Source organism: Alternaria ventricosa, assembly GCF_023758065.1.
Source record: "Alternaria ventricosa strain BMP 2768 chromosome Unknown scaffold_6, whole genome shotgun sequence".
NCBI lineage: Eukaryota > Fungi > Ascomycota > Dothideomycetes > Pleosporales > Pleosporaceae > Alternaria > Alternaria ventricosa.
In genome coordinates, this window is record NW_026055686.1 from 572358 (window position 1) to 593281 (window position 20924).

The following is a 20924-nucleotide window of genomic DNA, read 5'->3' on the forward strand; positions in this document are numbered from 1 at the left end:
ATCTCTGTTTTCTCTCATCAAGGTGGGCTCTGTTTGGCGGCATTTCGGTGTGGACGCGGCAATTGCGCGTGTTTGTTAGACAAGTCGCACTTTCTCCATTCACTGTAGATGCTTGGTGACCCTCCATGGTTGTGGCGGTTAGCTACACTCGTTATACACTATTAATCATATTTGCAAAGCTCGCTCACTATATCATGGTCGCTGTAAAAGACTCTCATTCGCTTTACAGGAGCGCGGACGACTTTGAAGCCATGTACGAGCGCGTCAGGAATCGTGCGCCCACCCTGGAGGGCGCTAAGCCCGGGTACCCAGCCGACGTCACCGATTCACCTCCGAGCTGTCCAACACAGCCCACGCCAACAAGCCCGCCGTACCAGTTTGACGATCTGCTCGACGACCCCGAATACGACCGGATTAGCGACTTTGAAGAGCTTGAGAACAGCCGCCTCATATACATCCGCGATCCACACGAGGTCCGTAGACGCGCAATGGCGGCCGACTTCAGCGAAGGGCGCCTGGAGACGTTTGTCGGCAGCCCGCAGAAAGAGCTGCCAGGCACACCAAACCAATATGTCTCGTACCTAGTAACTACAAAGGTGTGCCTCCTGCTGCAGCTCCACTATTCCTACGTGTTCGGGGTCTAACAAACATCCCCGCAGTCCGACTTCCAGTCCTTCCAGAAACCCGAATTCTCCGTCCGCCGCCGCTTCACAGACTTCGTCTTCCTCTGGAAACAGCTCTCGAAAGAGTACCCGCAATGCGCCGTCCCGCCGCTGCCCGACAAGCACAAGATGGAGTATGTGCGCGGAGACCGCTTTGGTCCGGACTTCATGCAGAGACGCGCCCACTCGCTGCACCGCTTCCTCAAGCGGATATCACTGCATCCAGTGCTACGGAGAGCGGCTCTGGTTATCAACTTCCTGGAGAGCCCGGACTGGAATCAACACATGAAGGGACGGTCATCAAGAGCTGCAAGCGGCTCCGACCAGGGCGGCGGCGGCTTCGTGGATGCTGTCACAGAAAGCCTCATCAACACATTTAGCAAGATTCACAAGCCGGACCAGCGCTTCATCGAAGTTGTCGAGCGTGCCAACAAGCTCGGCGAGGACCTGAACAATGTGGAGAAGGTTACCGTCAAGGTAGCCAGGCGACAGGGTGATCTGGAGACCGACTACGCCGATCTAGCGACACAGTGTCAAAAGCTGACGACCATGGAACCTGCGGTCGAAGGGAACCTGACATCCTTCGCTGCTTCTGTAAATACCACCTCACAGGGGTTCAAGTCTATCCGCGACCACACAGACCAGAACTACCTCACTAGTCTGCGCGACATGGACGCATACATCCAAGCCGTCAAGACACTACTCCGCACACGAGAAGGCAAGCAGCTCGATTTCGAACAGCTGAGTGAGTACCTTGCCAAATCTGCCGCGGATCGGGATTCGTTGGCTAGCGCGACAGGGGCCGGCATGGGTGCGTCTGGCTTCCTGCGATCCAAGGTAGAAGACTTCCGGGGTATCGATCACGACCAAGCGCGCCGGCAACGGGTCCGCAAGCTGGAGGTTGAGATTGAGCGACTCACGGGCGAAGTTGAGCTGGCCAAGAAAAATAGTGAGGCCTTTGACGAGCACACCGTCAAGGAGGTACAGGACTTTGAGCGCATCAAAGCGGTCGAATTCAAGGATACGCTGGGCGATCTCGCCGATGCGCATGTCGACTTCTTCCAGGGAACTATCGAGACGTGGGAGAAATTCCTGGAAGACATGCGCAAGGAGGAGGACCAGAGGAAGGCTGCTGCAGAATCGTAGAACGATAACCGACGCGGACCTGCTTTGAAGGAACAGCATGCGCTCACACCCGTTGATGCGCCGTCCGAGTTGAGGTACAGATTTGGAAGTTTTTGAGCGAGTGAGCGGAAGGCAGGGTGAGCCTCCATATGGCAAAGCTCAGTGTAAAGAGCTTGTACAGCAGTTTGTTCCGTTGGCATTTGTATGTAATGATAACCCATTGCGCATCAGTCTCAGACTAGTATCTCAAGTACTTTGTTTTTGGACTGTGTGATGTTCTCACCAGGCTGTGATCTTCACGTGCAAGAGCGATTGGAGCCAAGCGATGACGTGCAATCTCGCATGGCACCAACCCTTGCAGATGGCTCTACCGAGCCGACGGACCCGTACCCTTTAGAAGTTTGACGCCCGCCAGAGCCATCCCGTTGTTCATCCCATCCCACAAGAGACAGGCGGCACCTGCAGCGCATATTCCCCGCTTCACCACATGGCCACGACCCTTATATAAATTAATCGCCCCGCCAAACTCATGTCTCTCCCACATCCCGTCACACACAATCCCGCCATGCCGCCGAGCAAAGGTACGCCCCCTTGACGATCCACCGACGCGCATCCAACTAACATGATTAATTGCGCAGAAACCGCGAGGCATGAGTGCGTCTCCGAAGATGCGCTGCAACACCTCAGGACCTACAAATACTCGAGCGTCGACAAATCCTTCATCTCCCGCTACATCCTCAAGCATTACGTACGCACCCTGCACCCGCGCAATCGCAACGCGCCCTGACGTGAACATAGTGGAATGCCTTTGTCGAACTGCTGCCGCTATGGCTGGCGCCGAACCTCGTCACGTTATTAGGGTTCTTCTTTATCCTGGGCAACGTCGTGCTGCTCGAGCTTTACATCCCGGATCTGGTCGGACCAGCGCCCTCATGGGTATACTACAGCTTCGCTTTTGGCATGTGGATGTAAGAAACACAACAGCACAAGGGAGTGAGGGCTGCGCTAATCCCTTGCAGGTACTCCACCATGGACAACGTCGACGGAAAGCAAGCGCGCCGAACCGGCACCTCGAGCCCGCTGGGAGAACTTTTTGAGTACGTGATAAACACAGCCCAATGCGCCAATATCACGATACTGATTGTGACGTAGCCATGGAATTGATTCTTTGAACTGCACTTTGGCCAGTCTCCTCGAGACGGCGGCTGTTGGTTACGGCTCGACCAAGATTGGCGCTTTTACTGCGCTGATCCCTGTGCTGCCCATGTTCTTCTCGACTTGGGAGACATACCATACCCATACGCTGTATTTGGGCTACTTCAACGGTCCTACAGGTACGTTAGCTGCTTGATTGGCGTGGACATTACTGACTCTCAACAGAGGGGCTCATCCTTGCATGCACCTTCATCTGCATGTCCGGCTACTTCGGCCCAGAGATCTGGTCAAAACCCCTCGCGACCTACTTCCCATCATACAAAGCAGAAATCGGCGACGTAACCCTGAAAGAACTCTGGGTACCCATCATCCTCTTCACCTTCTTCGCCGCCCACCTCCCTGCTTGCATCGTCAACGTAGCGAAAGCGCGTCGCTCCAGGAACGAGCCTCTGCTACCCCTGCTCAAGGAATGGACACCACTAGTCATCTTCGTCGTCTCCACCATGGCCTGGCTCGGATCGCCCTACTCGAAACTACTAGAAGACAACCACCTCGTCCTCTACTGCCTAACCATGTCGCTCGTCTTCGGACGCATGACAACCAAGATCATCCTCGCGCATCTCACACACCAGCCCTTCCCTTACTGGACCATCATGCTCGCCCCCATGATTGGAGGCGCCCTGCTCATCAATCACCCCTACTTCACCATCCCCGGCACGACATTCGGTCCCATTTCCGCTAGCTTTGAACTCTGGTACCTACGCGCTTACTTCGTTTTCGCCGCTGTGGTGTACGGCAAGTGGGCGCATTTGGTCATTACGAGTATCTGCGATTACCTCGGTATCAACTGCCTTACTATTCCTAAGAAGACGAGTGAGAAGAATGGGAGGGCGAATGGTGTTGTCGATGGGAAGGGCCGAACCGACTAAATGTTCCTTGGCCCTGGACGAAAATCTGCGCCACCACGACCAAAACCATTCGACACGCATAGACTGGGCGGCACGTCTCTATCATCGACTTTAGCGTTCCATCCGCATCATATCGCAACGCATCGCAGCGCAAGCGATACTTCACGACTATCCGACAAAGACCGTATACTTGACGTTTTTGACGACCTGCTTTGGATATACACATTTTTATTAAGCCTTGTAATTAGCAATGCTGGATCGTATGATGCGATTCCAGCATGTTCTCACTTATTCATCATCAGTAGACTTTTTAATTGCGTTTTCAACAACGTTTACAATAGAAATGCACCAGTGGTGGTGCTTGGACGGAAAGATGAAAGACGGGTTGTACAGAGGAGAGGGAGGAAGAGGGTAGATAGAGAGTGAAGTTGTAGAAATTAAAGTAATGCATATCGAGACTGGTAGTCTTTGATTATCGAGCGCGTGGCAATGCGTGTGATACTCGTATCTGGTTTTATTTGGATGTGTAGCAAGCAAGTATGCGAGGAATAACTATCATCGCTTACTCAACTACCTGTGTGTGTATATGATGAATCTTCTCTCCTCAGCTTACCATGCGCGTGTGGAATGAAGGAGCAAGAGTCAGTCTAAGTTAGCCATGATACACGTCTAAGATAACGACATGTGTTCAGGCACCCGGATACCTGCATGCTGTTGAGCACATGATATCAGATGTATTGATTGCCCCTACATGGCTGTCCATGGAGATATCGTTTGGAGCAAGCACATCCGAGATACTTATTATGACTTACCTGCTTGTGTCCCTAAGCATCACATTGGGCTAGTACGCCGCCACGTTGCCATGGCGTCCCTTAAGAACACCAAAATATCCACAAAATTACACATATTCAAGTCACTATCATTGGAGGCTGCTAACAGTCCACTTACTACACATAACCGCCGACACTCCCCTCTCTTCCGCTTACCCGGCGAGCTCAGAAATGATATCTTTGCCTACGCTTTCACCGAACAAAGCATCATAGTTCGTCCATGCATCTCTCCTCGCTACCAATTCCGCGTCGAACCCTCAGGCTACCCAAAGAGCACATCCCGCCGCTATCCACTATACCACCTTCTCAACAGACGAACAGTATGCCGCCAGATCTACCTCGAGACCGCGGGATTGATATTCCGATTAAACGAGTTTCGCTTTTACCACGTAGATGCAGTCATCCATTTCATGCGCGATGTGCCGAGTGCATGCCGCCTTCAAATCGAGAATATACGACTAGCGTTTGATGGGTCCTCCGGTGAGGAATTTGTATGTAAGTTGTGCGACTGTGAAGTGCGCAGGTTTAGGGGGGTGAAGAAGGTGGTTGTTGAGACGGGGGCTTGGGGGGTAGATGAGGTAACGAACAGGATGACACGACGGTGGACTGAGATGTTGTTCCAGACGGGTAGGGTTGGGGTTGAGGTTCATTATGAGTGTCTACATGTTGGGGATGAGGAGTCGGACGTGTGATTGGGGGTGCACGTTGTAGTTGCGCTTTTTTCCCCCGGATTTTCTTCCTAGCACAAGGTGAACTCCCTCACTGAAACATGTCCGTCCCGCTGCTGGTCTAGGACTTCCCCATCCATGAGCCCGTGAATGTAGCATTCTCCAATGACACGGTAGAGAGTGTCGTTACAAGGTCTTAGTACCACTGGGCAGTTACAACCGAACAGGATAGCAATGACGTCTCCTGGGCGAGTCGCTACCGGTGCCAAACCTAGATAGCCCGTTCCTGTTGTGATCAGGGCTCTGCCATCCAAAGAAAGTAGGGCCAGACGCATGCATCGCAGGGTTTCCGCGATATCCACACTTCGCTTATTGTGGCCTGGGAAGCAATCCCGAAACTTTTGGCCGCCGATACGCAAGTGTTCGTTATGTCTTCTAAATTTATCGAATCGTTTAAAATAGCTTGATTCGAAGAGATTGCGCCATGCCGGATTTGAGTGGACGCGAGTCGGCCTAGTATCAGTCTTGCATGTCGATGTCCACGGAATTTTGAAGAGTAGCTCTGCTGGCATCGAAGGATGACCCATGCGTAAAGTCTCTTGGATAGCTTCTGATGTTCGACCGCGATATCTATTCGCGATAGTGGTTGATCGGGGAGCTTGGCAACCTGGATGAGGCTCGGCTGCGATACTATTGACTGTGTCGACTCGGAATCCGCTGCAAACAAGAGCAGTAAGATGCTTTCTTTTCTTAATAAATCTGAATTTGGCACGCAAACTCATGCTCGCTTGGCGAGTTCTTAGATATTGAATGTGATGGCGCTGGAAAGGCTCTCTCCAGTCAGGTACCCATGATGGCCAGCCATTCCTGGCCGAGATACCTCCAAAAACAACTAGATCCAATCTTTCGGATGCTTTGATAGTCGACTTCATAAAGTCCGTATATACCTGCTGCACTGAGAGCGAGTAGTCAGGTGTGACAGTTCCGGAGATGGCAGGATCCAACAAACCGAGCGTGCTGTAAACTTTGTCCTTCTTGTCAGTTGCGTCAGCTTGACGAACCAAGTTCAATAACGAGTCCAGGCCTAGTCCGACTTCGGGTTTGAATGTCAGCTTCATGAGAGAATGCATGCGACTGGCTACGGCCCAGGTACCGAGTTCCGGATCGTGGTCGGATTGATAAGACCAGTCCTCGGAGGCCTGTGAAAATTCTTGATGATATTTAGCACCCAAGCGTAACATCCGCCTGGTCAGCTTGTATTTTCCACACATGAACAAAGTCGAATTGTGGTTCATAGCGAGTTCCTGGATGATCCAACATCGATTCCAGTACGGCTTTCGCATGAAGGCGAATAAAGCGTCCCATCCGTCGACGAAAAGGTCGTATGGAAGGTGTAATGGTTCTTTCACATAAGGTTCCCGACACAAATGGTACATCGTATGAACTGCAGTGCTGTCCCAACTCTCTTCTCGACCCAACCATACTATGACAGCTCTAGCTCGACCATATATCTCTTTCATGCGCTTGACCTGTTCGTTCCGCTCTTCGATGTTACCCTGATCAATGCATAACGAATCTACCCAATAACACATTCCCAGACGGGTCTCATCTAGGTCTCGCAATGCTCTCAATGCTTCTTCGACATTCCGCGAAACGTTCTTGCGAAACCCATTTATGAGTATCTTCCTTGTTTCGCCTGTGTCGCCCCATGTGTACGATAGGGCTTCGAAATCACCCCATGCGTAACGAAAGTTGCTGTGCTGATCGAGATTCCGACGCAGACCAGCACATGTGGCTGTGTCAAGTGTTGTTCGTTCAAGGGCCGCGTCTCGAAGATCTACCGACTGGGTAAATTTATCCCATGCTATCGGAAATTCCTGATTGTGCAAGGAATTTGGGGCCGGAAGAGAACGGCGAGGAGTTTGCAGCGAGACATTTCTGATAGAGCATTGGACGGTGTCTTTGATTGAGGGGTTGTCGTGAAACTTGAGAACGCGGATCTCCTTCTTCGTCTTGTCGAGGGGCTTGTACCACATCTTATGCTGATAAAGGGAGCGAAAACGTGCGGAGAATAAATTCGAAACTGCTTTAGCTTGTTTCAACGTGAAGAAACTTGTGGGAGCTGGATAGACCAATATAATCAAATTTTTGTCTTAATGTGCTGGGGCATATTGGGGTTTATTGACGTGTTGTTGCTCGACTTTCGCGGGCAAGTCGCTGTTGGAAGGCCATAGAAACTTGTTTCCCCGCTGCTTCGCTCACCGGTCTTCGAAGATGTGGGAGTATGCGAGAGAGCAGGGAACTCATTGGCTCAGGTAGCTATGATTATTTGCCAGGACGAAAACACAGGTGACATCTAGTCAGATCTGCATGAGGCGCATGAACTCCGCGCACCTACCTGCAGAACCATTTCTCGATGCAGCAATCTTGACTTCATCGAGCGAAGGGTGATATATACGTACCAATCACGGTCCAGCACATGGCATAGTTCAGTGCATGTACTGCGCTTCATCCTCACCGGAACGCCATTTGTTTGTGTGAACTCATGGCCAGTAGAAACGCGAAGATAATCGACAAGCTGCACGTATAATGCCTGAAAGCCTGGAAGAGGAGCGCTGCGGGCGTGCGTGGGATAGCGCAAGGATAGAGCTGCAGATGAGTCGAAAAGCAGTCGAAGGTAGTACGTCAACGGATAAGGAAAGAACGAAGAACGTCGTTGTTGTTAGCCGTTCGATGACATCAGTACATCCCGTTACTGGGTGATCCGCCATCAAGTGGTTTCGACTGCTATTGGTTTGCAGAAACATATTGACGTTCGATAGTCTAGCAGCGCTGTCGTGGTGAGTTTTGAGTGAAGGTGAGCGCGGGGTAGGAACCTTGGAATTTCGTTTCGTTAGCGCGGAATCTGACTGCCCACATAATTTCTGTGCGGCAACAACGAGCGCCCAGCATTACCGCAACTTCACAAAATGGCACCCGCATCACTACTGGACCTCGTGTCCGCGCTGCCCGACACTGCAGGATGGGGCCCGCCCGTCACCAGCGAGTCGATGCTCGACGGCGTGCCGTTCGCGCCTTACTCCAAGGCGGACAAGCTGGGGCGCATGGCCGACTGGACTGAGGGCAAGGACCGCGAGCGGGGAGGACGCCAGCAATACGGCAACCGCAACTACAGGGGTATGTCTGGTGATGGTGAAGGAGAAAGAAGATGGATACTAACAAGGCTGTATAGACCAGCAGGTATACGGCGCGAACCAGCAGACCAACCCCTTCGCCATCCAGGCCGCCGAAGAGGAGGCTACCTTCTCCGTCGTCGACAACACACGCACATCAGCACGCGGCCGAGGATTCGGACGAGGCGGCGGCACCGTCTTCCGTGGACGAGGAGGAGCGCGGGGCGGACAGGCGCAACGCGGCGGGCGGGGCACCTTCCAGCGTGTTGGTGGCCGTGGTGGAAACCAGTACGACAACCAGCGCGGTGGACGTGGCGGCAGGGGAGGACGTCGCTTTGGCTGGAGGGACGACAAGCCCCAGCGCAACCGTGATGCCTCCGTGCAGGTCAGGCCCGAATGGAACGTCATGGAGGAGATTGACTTCTCCCGTCTCAGCAAGCTCAACCTCGACACCCACGAGGGCGAGGACATCGACAACTACGGATTCCTCTACTACTACGACCGCAGCTACGACAAGCAGCCCGGTGCCAGGACCTCGGAGCGCAAACTCAACGTCCTCGACCGTGCCGCCTACAATGTTACCACCTCCAGCGATCCTATCCTGCAGGAGCTCGCCGACAAGGACGAGGGCACTGTATTCGCGACCGACGGTGTTCTTTCCATGCTCATGTGCGCCACCAAGTCGGTCTACTCCTGGGATCTGGTTTTCACCAAGCGGGGCAACAAGGTCTTCATCGACAAGCGCGATGGATCAAGTCTGGACATGGTCACTGTCAACGAGAACGCCGCAGACGCGCCGCTTGAGATTTCCGAGGGCAACAAGGACTCCATCAACAGCCCTGGTGCTCTGATGCTGGAAGCCACACACATCAACAACATCTTCCCCCTCCAGGTCGTCACCGAGTCCGAGAGCCAGAAGGTCAGCATGCCCCACGAGCATCCCTTCTACAACGAGGAGGTCGAGACCGACCCACCAGCCTCCAAGGCCTACAGGTACCGCCGCTTCGATCTGTCTCTGGACAAGGATGAGGAGCCTCTGCACTTGGTTGTCCGGACCGAGTTGGACGCTGTTGTTAAGAACAACATCAACGGTGAGGACCAGTACCTGACCATTAAGGCCCTGAACGAGTTCGACAACAAGGCCCAAGGTGCTGGTGGAGCGCTCGACTGGAGGTCCAAGTTGGCCAGCCAGAGGGGTGCTGTTCTCGCCACTGAGATGAAGAACAACTCCTGCAAGCTTGCACGATGGACTACCCAGAGTATCTTGGCCAAGGCCGACACCATGAAGCTCGGGTATGTATTTCAATCTCTTACATCTGACTCAACTAACATCACCACAGTTTCGTCTCCCGTACCAACCCCAAGAACAACAACGACCACGTCATCCTCGGTGTCCTCACAGCCAAGCCCCGCGACTTCGCCGCCCAGATGGCACTCAACCTCAACAACGGATGGGCTATTGTCCGTACCATTGTTGACATGGTTCTTCGCATGGACGAAGGCAAATATGTGCTGGTCAAGGACCCCAACAAGTCACTTCTCCGCCTGTACTCAGTACCCATGCACACTTTCGAGGAGGAGGATATCGAGGAAATGCAGGCCCCGAACGAGGATGACGAGGAGTAATTTTTGGGTCACAAAAAGGAATGCGGTTCTTTTCTTCAGCGATATCCGTAGGGATGGTTACATGATAGCATGCATGATAGACGACATACCATTGAATGACGACGCTGGACGATGCTGTCCTCGAGCTGAACTATTTTTTCATGTGATGTTAATCTTGATTGCGAAAGAATATGAACTGCCTAATTCGTCACATGCAAACCGAGAAGTGTGGTGATGCATCCGTAAGACAGTGCACAGACCGTACTTGTACCTGCCAAGTCGCGTCAATGAACCCGCTGAACCCTTCTTCGTCTACACTTGACCTCTTCCGTCCTCTCACGCAACAACAATCCGTGCGCGCTTTACTTGGATCGCTCATGTATATATCTCTTATGATGGATTTTGGAAAGCTCAAGATCTACCTGTTCGTACTAAACTATGGACGATGAACACGAGCTCTTGGTCCACATCTCCGTTCCGGCTACTCGACAAAACGACCAACTTTACCGCTCCTTGGCCGACGCTTATCTCGACTTTAGGCCCCATCGGAAAAACGTTGAGCAGACACCACAACACGATGTGTCGAGCCAGTTTGCTACTTCGCGAGTGAGCGACCCTTCGCCACCGAACAAAGGCAGTTCATTTCGCGGATCCATCAGCACCTCAATCTTATCGACCAACAAAGATTCCTACGGCAGTTTCCCATCTCACTTGTCATCGGATGAACATCCTAAAGGATACGTTGGCGCATCGTCCGACAATGTTGGAGAAGACGACTTTGCGCCAACGTCTAGTCGGCTTGCGCGATTAGAACGTATCCATCAAAACTGGAAAGCGCAAGCAACTCCCAAGTCAAGCGCTGCTAGCAAACGGCGGTCTATAAAAGATGTCCTCAGCAGTCCCGAGGATGCTGACACAGCGTTTATTGAGGATACGCAAGCTGCGGTTCAAGCATTACAGAGTCAATTGCAGGATAGCTTTTCGATGACTTCTGAAAACACATCCGAAGACGAGTCGGACGCTATGGGTGTTACACAGGAGGCTTCTTCGTCATCTGCTGAGCCTGCGGAACACACGATTGTTGCTACAGCAGAAGAGCCGGATGCGCCTAGCACTACGTCTTCGCCCCAGGTGCCTACCGCAAGTGTGGATCGTCGCGAGAGTCCATGCATGGAAGTCGCTAGCGATACAGTAGAAGCCAAGACGCCTGCTTCTCCAGAAGTGCATCTCGAATCTAGCAGCGTCGTCTTAACACAGCAAGAGAGCTTCCGCTCATCTAATGCGCCAAAGCCAATTTCCCCATCAGCAGAAGACAATGCCAGCGAGAACAACAGGGTGCAAGAAATCGACAATTCCGGTCCGCCCATAGACTTCACCGATTATCCGGAAACAGTTGAGTCTCCACCACCGAAGATAGGTGTAGAGAGTCCAAAGATCTGGCCTCCGCAAGTCACACCCTATCTCACGGCCCTCAAGGAACAATATCCAGGCAAGTTCAAACCAATTGGAAAGTCACGCGACCCGGTGGGCAATGAAAGAGGACATTGGCTCATTGACTTGTCGACTTGGCCTGCGCAGGCTCAGAAAGACCTTTGGGATGGCGTGTGTGAACCGCTGAAAGATGGCAGACTCAGCTGGGGCGCAAATATCTACCGAGAAAAGGGTACTTCAGAAACTCTTGGGAGCGTGCAGCTGTTTAGTTGGGGAGAGCTTGCAGAGCATATGTGGTTGTTGTTGTGGGTTTGCTCTAAGGGGAAGATAGCCGGCGCAGGTCTCAAGTGGAAGGCAGGTCGTGACGTGATCTTGGTGATGGAGTGAAGTGACGAAGAACGTCTAAGACGATCTGTTCTTTTGGATATCCTGAGATGATGACTAGCCTAGAATTTATCACATGCATAAAGTCAAGTTGAATGTTCTGTTCACCCAAATTTTTAGATGAAGGTTTAGTGAAAGTAAATTACCGAATAGCGCCTTTACGCGACCGACATAACCGTCCTGCACGCGTGAAACATGGATGCCAAGCGACACGTCTGGGGTCGCTGACCCCCAAAACATATTGAGCACCGTAGCGGCGCAACGTTTCTTTTCCACCTAGCTATGTAATACATCGCCTGAAGACGCGATTATGTCTTCGCAACCACACAACGAATCGCAAAGGGTGCCTAGCTCCGATGCTGGCACCGACGAGCGCACCCTATACGACCACACCTCCGACGACGAAGGCTACGACGGCAGACCGTCTGGCGAACTCGACGAACGCGATCACGATATCTTAGATTCAGAAGATGAGCGCGAGAAGCTTCTTACGCAGAAAGATGGCAGCAAGGGCCTACTGGGGCGCAGAGCCTCGAGCGTCAAGGTCGGAAAGTGGGATAAGAGGAAGGAAATGAAGGAGCGCAGGAAAGGTGGCAACGAGGAGTCGAGCGCGCTCATGTACGAAATGGAAGAAGGCATTGGTGCTTCGAGTACGAGTTTCCGATCGGGGAGTTCATTGAGCGACGAACAGCGGTTACTTGCGAGCGAGTCGCAGAGGAAGGTGTGTAGACTGTACGGGTGCGCGAACGAAGCTAATAGATCGCAGGTACGCAGGAAGAGTCTATATCGCCGAATAGCCATATACGTATCCATCATCGTCCTCTTCGTCGTTCTGCTCGCAGCCACGTACAACCTCTCCACGCCCAAAGATGTCAAAGAAGCAGCAGCCATGCTCTCCAATGGCACCTCACTCTTTGCGCCGACAACAATACTCATATCGCTCGACGGCTTCCGCGCCGACTTCCTGTACCGAAACCTTACACCTACGCTCAACCAGTTCGTGGCAGAGGGCATATCGCCAAAGTACATGATGCCTAGCTTCCCCAGCGTCACATTCCCAAACCACTACACAATGGCCACAGGCATGTACCCCGAAGCGCACGGCGTAGTAGGGAACACATTTTGGGACCCAGAACTTGAGCAAGAGTTCTACTACACGGATCCAAAGCGCAGTCTACAACCGCACTGGTGGGGCGGCGAGCCTCTCTGGGTGACAGCCGAGAAGCAAGGAGTCAGGACAGCAGTCCACATGTGGCCAGGATCTGAAGCACACATCCTGAACCAAGAGATTGCCTACATCGACAAGTACAACGGTTCAGAAGTCTTGCCTACAAAGGTAGATCGCATAATGGAGCTCCTTGATCTCCCCGGTCCCAAAGACATCGGCGCAAGCGCAAACACACCGCGACCTCAGCTCATCGCAGCGTATGTCCCCGATGTAGACGGCGACGGCCACCGCTTTGGACCCAACAGCACCGAAATCCGCAAGACGATCGCCAACGCCGACACGATGATGGCAGGCATCCTAGCCGGTCTCCACGCGCGCAATCTTACAAACATCGTCAATGTAATTGTCGTCTCAGACCACGGCATGGCCACCACAGACAAAACCCGCCTAGTTCAACTCGAGGACCTCATCGACCCCGCGGAACTATCCCACACAGACGGCTGGCCGCTCTACGGTCTCCGTCCTAAAGATCCTGCCTCCCTCCACCGTCTATACAACCAGCTCTTAGAACGTACGAAGGATAATCCGAACCTTGACGTCTACCTGCGGGATGAAAACATGCCGGAGCGCTACCACTTTAGCAAAAACGACAGGATCGCTCCGCTATGGATTGTGCCCAAGACGGGTTGGGCGATCGTCACGAAAGATGAGTTTAACGTTGAGGTGGGGTTGAAGACGGGCGAGGAGTATCATCCGAAGGGACTCCATGGCTACGATCATGAACATCCGCTCATGAGAGCCGTGTTCATCGCAAGAGGGCCTGCGTTCCCGCATGAAGCCGGGAGTCGTATGGAACCTTTCCGTAAGTCTCAATCTCATCCATACCAATCATTCATACATACACAGAAGAAAGTGAACTAACACCATCCAAACAGAAAACATCGAACTCTACAACATAGTCTGCGACTCCATCGGTCTGAATCCCGCGCCCAACAACGGTACGCTGCGCCTGCCGCTCAAGCCAGTCGGTTTGCACTCCGATGAGGAATCTGTAGATGGGAACCAAAAAGAAACGCCCGAGGACCCCGTGTCTTCTTATACCCTCTCTTCCTCCACCACCCTCCCGTCTTCCATACCATCACCATCGAACCTCGCATCGATGCCCGCAACAGACCTAAACTCCCTCTCCAGTATCGCGGCGTCAGCGTCAGGATTGGAAGATACGAGTCCGAGTTTGGAGGATGTTCCTATTCGACCTACACCACCGAGTGGTGGGAAAGACGAGTTGAAAGACAGCGAGGAGGAGAAGAGTGATGATGAGAAGGGAAAGGGAGATAAGAAGGAAAGCTGGTGGGAGTGGTTGACGCACAAGGCGGATGGGGTAAAGGATTGGGTGGATGAGTTCATTCATGATCATGTTCCGCAGGATAAAGGGGATGAGGGGAAAAAAGACGGTTAGAGAGGTCTGGGTGAGATGTGGGATTTGGCGTTCTCTTTGGGGTTGGTATAGATGGAGCGTCTCTTTTCGTAAGGACTTCGTTGAGGTTTTTTGAACCAAGGCGTGTGTGATAGATTTTCGATTCACCAGTTTGATTCTGGATATTCGATAGTAGTTGGACAGAATGATACCCAATCCTTTCTTCACCAAAATGTTCCCGGTTCCTATAGCAATGCAAGTCACCTGGTCTTAGTCGAACTCAAACGATTACGATCAAGTCTACACGATGTTTCTATCCAATGCATAGATCGGATTGTCAATTCGGTCATCATAGGTCAAGCTACGATGGCTGCGTTGATGAAGATATTACTTTATTTCATTGATCTCGTCGCGCAGATGTCTAAACAAGCGAACCAAAGAGAGCGGAAGAAGAACAACAAAGACAAACGTCTACATGATATCGCACTTTGCAGGCAATCCACATGGACCTTCCTTATCCTTCTCTTCCGGCCCCTTCTGCTGAGGCTGCGATGAAGAAGCAGCGGCAGGAGTAGACGTAGCAGCAGGCGCAGCAGTAGTAGTACCGTTAGTCGCCGCTCCCGCTCCATTTGCTCCCTCGACGCTCTTCTCACCCACAGCATCGCCAGCAGTCTTTCCGCCATCTAGTCACTGGTGGGCCTTAGCAACCGCCTCGTAGAAAGCCTTACCCTGAGCCTTCGCAATGTTAAGCTCAAGCTCAGAGGGCTGCCTGCTACCATCACCAGCGGAGAAGGTACCAGCGCCCCACGGGCTACCACCGTGAACCTCATCGAGGTTGGCCAGCATGCTGAACGCCGTCTTGTATCCGAGCGGCACGTAGATGAAACCGTGGTGCACAAGCGTGCTCATGCTGGTAATAGCAGTGGTCTCCTGGCCGCCACCGAGGGTACCGGTTGACACGAAGACACCGGCGTATTTGCCCCAGAAGGCGCCTTGTTGCCATTGCTTGCCGGTCTTGTCCCAGAAGGTCTTGAATTGTGCGGGGAAGTTGCCGTAGCGGGTGGGGATACCGAAGAGGATTCCGTCGAATTCCTCGAGGACGGCGGGGTCGTCGAGGGTGGGGATCGAGGCGTCCTTGGGGGGAGCGTACATCTTGTCAAGGACGTCTTGGGGGAGGGTCTCGGCGACTCTGTGGGTGGGTTAGTTGGTGGTCTTGGGAGAGGTAGGACACGGTAATGTGGCATTTGCAAATGCAATTGCCAGCAGGAAGATTATAGTGTTAGGGATATGGAGAAGGGGATACATACTGGAAGAGCTTGGCGTCACCACCAGCCTCCTTGATACCCTCCAACTCAGCATCGGCCTATCCATCTCTGTTAGCACAAGCTCTCAATTGCCAGGTAACAATCGAGTGGGGAGCCGTTTCGCAACTAACAACAGCTCCCCATCTCAACACAATCGCAACATACCATCTTCTTGATGTGGCCGTACATGGAGTAGTATACGATCGCGATCTTGGGAGCCATCTTGAATAACTTCCGGGGGGTATCACAAAGAACGAGTAGAGTACGACGATGAGAGAGAGATATGTGTATGTAGTGAAGAAGTAAAGAAAGCTGTCGAGGTGGGGGCATGCACCTTCTACTTATACCCACCAGCAGCACCAGCACCACCGGGGGCTGGCATGTGCATGGTGCATGAGATAACCAGACCCCTTGTCAATGGTCTTCGATCCCCATAGACTGTGTCTGTCTCGCAATACATCATGCCATGGCTACTACATCATCCACCGGCCCAATCGCACCGAGCGAGCTTAGCTACCTAGCTGTCCTGTAAACAACTGCTTTGCGCCATTCTGCCCCTCATAGCGCTCCTCACTATACCACTCTTAGTAAAGCCCGACGGTTAGCGCCCCACATATATACCCGGTGCAGTAGCGTCAAAGGCGTTTCCGATGATTACATGAGCCTTTGGTAAGAGATTGTCAATGGGTTTTTTTCTCGTGCACTGGGGAAAGGTACGTTGTTGGTAAAATTCCTCCGGCTAACCTGCTGCATCGCGAGTCAATTGCAGAGGAACCCACCATCCCGGGCCCGGCAAGTACTTTTCGCTGGGGCGGACATCTTCCGCGCTCCCGTGCCTCTTATTCAGCAGACAATCGGTCGGTGTTCGGCATGTACGGGTTACAGCTTTACTCTAGGTTGGTAAGCTCCGTCGCTCGGATGGAGAAAGAGGTTGGCTTCCGGCGTACATAAAGATGACCATGCGGTGTGTAAGCAAAAAGTGCGGAAAGCTGTACCTGGGCTTGTCTGCTTTGGGAGGGTGTGGGTGCGTGGACTGCAGGTGCGGGGTGTTGGTCTTTGATCGCCAAGGTGTGGAACCCGTTGGCAAAATTGGAGCTTTCGCGAAGTTTCTTATCAATCTTGTGTTGTTTCTATTCTCGTGATCGGGGGTGGAAGCAAGCTTCCTTTGTCGAACATGCGCGAAGACCATTGCACAGATGAGCGAGCGATGAGACGGTTGCCAGATGAGTGTGAAGCTTGATTCATTATACTGATGAAAGGTTGAACGCTAAAATGCTAACAAACTGCAAGATGGAAAAAGCAATAGACACCCCGCCATCCCAAGTGATCAATACGCAGTATTCGCTTTTTCGGAACATGGCCATGTTCTCGTTATGAGTTTCCCAAATGCATGAATACAATGTGGCTGCTCCAGCCTGGTATCTCTTTGGCTCCAGGCCTGTCGCTCATGCATGTGGTCGTAATTTCGTAAGTATAGGTTCGCAATGAAAAGTTTACAGTTGAAGTGAATTCGGCCGTTATCAGTGGTTTTATCCACAATCAGGTTTGGATGGAGAGGAGCCTCCTGCGGACGCCGGCTAGGAACTCGGCTTCGTCGATGCGCTGGAACTGCGCCTCCTCCTCTTTTCCGTAGAGGCCGGTGCTTCCGTAGGGTCCCTTGCCGCTGAACTCGACGTTCTGTGGCCAGTGCCCGTCGGACGAGACTTGCGCCAGCGAAAAGTCGCCATGGACGGACTGGAAGCCGGGCTCGAAGATGCACTCGGCGAAGAAGAGCTCGACGTACAATTCACGAGGGATGGCACTCTGCGCGCGGAGGCGGATGAAACGGCGGGCTTGCTCGAGAAGCTTCTGCAGGGCATCGGTAGCTTCGTGGGTGGAGCGGCCGTCCTCGTGCTCACACAAGTGCAGAGCGCGTACCTGCAGGTCACCTGCAAACTTGGCGTTATCGTTGGAGAAGAGATGGGAGCACACGGAAGGAAGCGAGATGGATAGAGTCTCAAGCTTTGGGCAGTTCCGAAATGTGTCACAGAGATGCTCGCAGTCGCTCGGTGATCCCGGATGCGGGTGCCAGAAGCCATCCTGTGACCGCGGGCTGTGCTCCAGGACCCGGAGCGTCTTCCGAGATGCCTTGACAATGGCCATGACACCATCGATGGTGATGGAGGAGTTGCAGGTCAAGTGGAACTCCTCCAGCTGAGTGGCCGTGCGAGCGATGGCAAAAAGATCATCGTCGGTGATGGGCATGAAGCTAGTATCGCCAAAGATCTTCAGCCGCCGCAGCTGGCTGAAGTTTACCGACTGCAGTGGCTCCAGATCAACGATGTTATCCTTGTCTGTTGCTTGCTGCGAAGTTGGGTCGACACATTGGAGTTCCAGCGACTGGAGTGGCTTGCCGGTGCCGGTGAGCACAGTGCGCCATGCCTTGGCGTCCACGTGACGGATGGTGGTCCATGGAAGAGAGAGCGAGGTAATGTTGGTGCAATTCTTCAGCGACTGGAATACCAAACGGTCGGTCTCGGCGGTGTAGAAACCGTGCACCCACATGCGCTTGATCTTGGCAGCCACCTGTGGGTAGTCGTTGCAGATGCTCACAGTCCGCTTGAGAGAGGCGAACGGGTCGCGGTAGACAGCTGTGCCAGTCGGACGGTCAATGAGCTCATACAACGGGTAGCTCTCTCGCCTGTTGGAAAGTTCGGCCCATCGCTATGCAACGTTAGCATCGTCCTTATTGTCAGGTGTGTCGATCTGCTTACCTCTCCGCCCTTCCAGCGACGGATGTAGACATCCTTGATGGAGTGCTCCAAAGCCCACTCGTGCCACTTCCAGCAAACGGATCGTAGAGTGGCAGTTGCGTCCCACTTGAGGAGCTCTGGCGGGACCGGACCTCTCACATAGCGCTGGAGCTTGGCCCTCTCGAGAGGCAGTGGCGCCTGCTGGAGACCAAAAGTATACGTGGGGCCATCACGTATATTGGCCTTGGTGACCTCCTCAAGGATCTGGGTGAGTACTTCGTAGGGGAAGTCGTTGATGTGCATTGAATGATTGACGGTCGTGACGGTAGGGTGACTCGTTGTCTGGTGGTGTGAGAGCAGGTGAGGGATCCGCGGGTTTATGTATTAGGTGACAGGTTAGGCAGTTTTCCAAGAGTGAAGGCACTCTGGGACTCTTATAGTCAGGCAGCACCTACCGCAGAGATTTATTTGGACAAAGAGCACCGTGGTTCATTGTTAGTCAGACGTCTTGTGTCTTCCCCAGGTCCATGCACAAGCGCCAACGACTCGGACGCTGGGCCGACATGGCTCTGAGCTAGAAGGATCACTTCACAGCCCAACCGAGCCAATAGGGCAGTAAGCAGCACGTCGCACGCGTATAGTTTTGCGATGGAAAGTGGTTGTGAGGTTAGGTTCTCTTTACGTCACGGTGGCTTGGCGGGCTCGGGTTTGCTGGGGCGGCGAAGCAAAGCAGAAAATTGGCTTCACGTGGCTCGTGGCTGGCGTTTCGATTACCCCCAGGAAATTCAATCCGCGGGCCACCTGACCACCAATGACACATGGAAATCTCTGACGAGACCCTCCGACCATCTTTCATCATCCCCGTGCCTGCATGGCGCCTCTCTGCTGGGTCCAACCTCCGTTGCTTCCATGCTGTCGCGTCGCGTCGCCTCGTCGTGATGCCGTACTCACGCCTCTTCTCACGACATCTCGAGCGTGTGGCTTGCTGTGCCATATTACATCCGACGCACCGGGCACTTTCAACATCTCCGCTTCTCCAGGCGTTTACGGCTGCGGCTGCGGGTGTCGCCATCTATGTCATGTCTCGCACCTTCTGTCGTCAAACTGCCAGCGTCTTAGCCAACGTCTTATGCAGCACAGCACATACGCGACCAGCCTTGCAACACCCATTCCGATTGAATGCCACGAATCCAGAACGTGCTGGATTTTCTTGCTCTCCATGCAAGGCACGTCGCACGCTATGCCATACGCACAACTCATGTCATGACCTTCACATCCAAGTGGATCGTGCAAATTCTCCTCCTGCATGGGCTCATCCTCCTGGTGACACGTATTTTCCGGTCTGTTGCATGAGTTGGAGCTTAGGCCTCTCACCATCGTGTCCATCTGGGCTTATTTGGTAATATCTTACGTCTTCGAAACTTCCCCGCTATGCGACATCTCCACAACCAAGAATCGATACCGTTACGGGAACTACTCTAGCTCACCACTTGAGCCGAGCACACTACACAGCGATCCCCAAACAGCGGAAGTAATCAGTGTACGAAGTGCTGACATTGATTAGAATGATGCAATCGCTGACGGCATATTCGACGGGTGTTTGCGCAGACGAACACAGCAGACCGTTCACAATGTCGACTGTGCCTCTCCACAGCACCCCAGTGTCCATCTTCTTACCCCTAATTTCCTTTCTCGGTTTCTATGAGCTAAGGAAATACGCTACCCCGCAAAGATCTCAAAACCCCTGGCCAGCTCGCTTCCACGAAGCTCATCTAGCTCAGAGACGATCACACCGGCAAGCTAGGCTTCGGGATAGGCATTCCGTTTCCACTAGAGCGTCGGCTTTGCTTACTATGCCGCTGCGAGCCTGCTCGCCCATGGATGCCGGCTTCGCTGTTCGTCCGGCTGGACGTGCGCCACCGATAGTTACGGAGTCACGGGGCTGTACGACTCAGCTGACATGGTCTTACCCAGCGCTAGGAGCCGCAACACCACCGAGAAAGTATCGTGACCTTCCTTTTTCGCCCCTGATTCAAGAGGTGCTTCATGCTGCCACGTCGGTGCCTTCCGGATGCTGAGTCGGTCGTGTGTCCGTGCTTCCCGGTCGGTGCGGTGGCAGCGCATCAGCAGCATCACACGACGTTCTGACGATCAAAGCAGTAAGTTGCCGTTCTGGTTCTGGTTGACAGCAACATGACTGAGTACACACCGGGTGTTCCAATCTCCTAAACGGCCCTCAAACTACATGCTGGACCTCTAAGCTCGCCGTATCCTATCTTGAACAACGGGAGATGTCTCTTAGTGCTACCTCTTGCAAGGTACGCTCATGTACGCAACACTTCATGAGAGCAAGCTTCAGGGT

The 20924-nt window shown here is 53.0% G+C and overlaps 7 protein-coding genes across 7 annotated transcripts; 5 read left to right on the forward strand and 2 right to left on the reverse strand.

Moving 5' to 3' along the window:
* Positions 1–194: 194 nt before the first annotated feature.
* On the forward strand, positions 195–1808 carry J4E93_004276 (uncharacterized protein; the record flags this gene model as incomplete). Its single annotated transcript, XM_049342204.1, has 2 exons — positions 195–596; positions 660–1808. The coding sequence occupies 2 exons, from the start codon at positions 195–197 to the stop codon at positions 1806–1808; spliced, it is 1551 nt and encodes a 516-aa protein (XP_049200356.1).
* Positions 1809–2352: 544 nt separating this feature from the next.
* On the forward strand, positions 2353–3871 carry J4E93_004277 (uncharacterized protein; the record flags this gene model as incomplete). Its single annotated transcript, XM_049342205.1, has 6 exons — positions 2353–2368; positions 2426–2535; positions 2586–2755; positions 2807–2884; positions 2940–3121; positions 3168–3871. 6 exons carry the CDS (start codon positions 2353–2355, stop codon positions 3869–3871), a joined length of 1260 nt encoding a protein of 419 aa, XP_049200357.1.
* Positions 3872–8317: 4446 nt separating this feature from the next.
* On the forward strand, positions 8318–10147 carry J4E93_004278 (uncharacterized protein; the record flags this gene model as incomplete). Its single annotated transcript, XM_049342206.1, has 3 exons — positions 8318–8525; positions 8581–9814; positions 9862–10147. 3 exons carry the CDS (start codon positions 8318–8320, stop codon positions 10145–10147), a joined length of 1728 nt encoding a protein of 575 aa, XP_049200358.1.
* Positions 10148–10564: 417 nt separating this feature from the next.
* Positions 10565–11944, forward strand: J4E93_004279 (uncharacterized protein; the record flags this gene model as incomplete). Its single annotated transcript, XM_049342207.1, has 1 exon — positions 10565–11944. The coding sequence occupies one exon, from the start codon at positions 10565–10567 to the stop codon at positions 11942–11944; it is 1380 nt and encodes a 459-aa protein (XP_049200359.1).
* Positions 11945–12061: 117 nt separating this feature from the next.
* Positions 12062–14568, forward strand: J4E93_004280 (uncharacterized protein; the record flags this gene model as incomplete). The annotated part of the gene is made up of 4 exons (XM_049342208.1): positions 12062–12067; positions 12222–12662; positions 12708–13971; positions 14045–14568. 4 exons carry the CDS (start codon positions 12062–12064, stop codon positions 14566–14568), a joined length of 2235 nt encoding a protein of 744 aa, XP_049200360.1.
* A 645-nt stretch (positions 14569–15213) lies between these two features.
* ALTA7 (Minor allergen Alt a 7) lies at positions 15214–16052 on the reverse strand (the record flags this gene model as incomplete). Its single annotated transcript, XM_049342209.1, has 3 exons — positions 15214–15715; positions 15834–15889; positions 15996–16052. 3 exons carry the CDS (start codon positions 16050–16052, stop codon positions 15214–15216), a joined length of 615 nt encoding a protein of 204 aa, XP_049200361.1.
* A 1317-nt stretch (positions 16053–17369) lies between these two features.
* On the reverse strand, positions 17370–18865 carry J4E93_004282 (uncharacterized protein; the record flags this gene model as incomplete). The annotated part of the gene is made up of 2 exons (XM_049342210.1): positions 17370–18533; positions 18584–18865. The coding sequence occupies 2 exons, from the start codon at positions 18863–18865 to the stop codon at positions 17370–17372; spliced, it is 1446 nt and encodes a 481-aa protein (XP_049200362.1).
* Positions 18866–20924: the final 2059 nt, after the last annotated feature.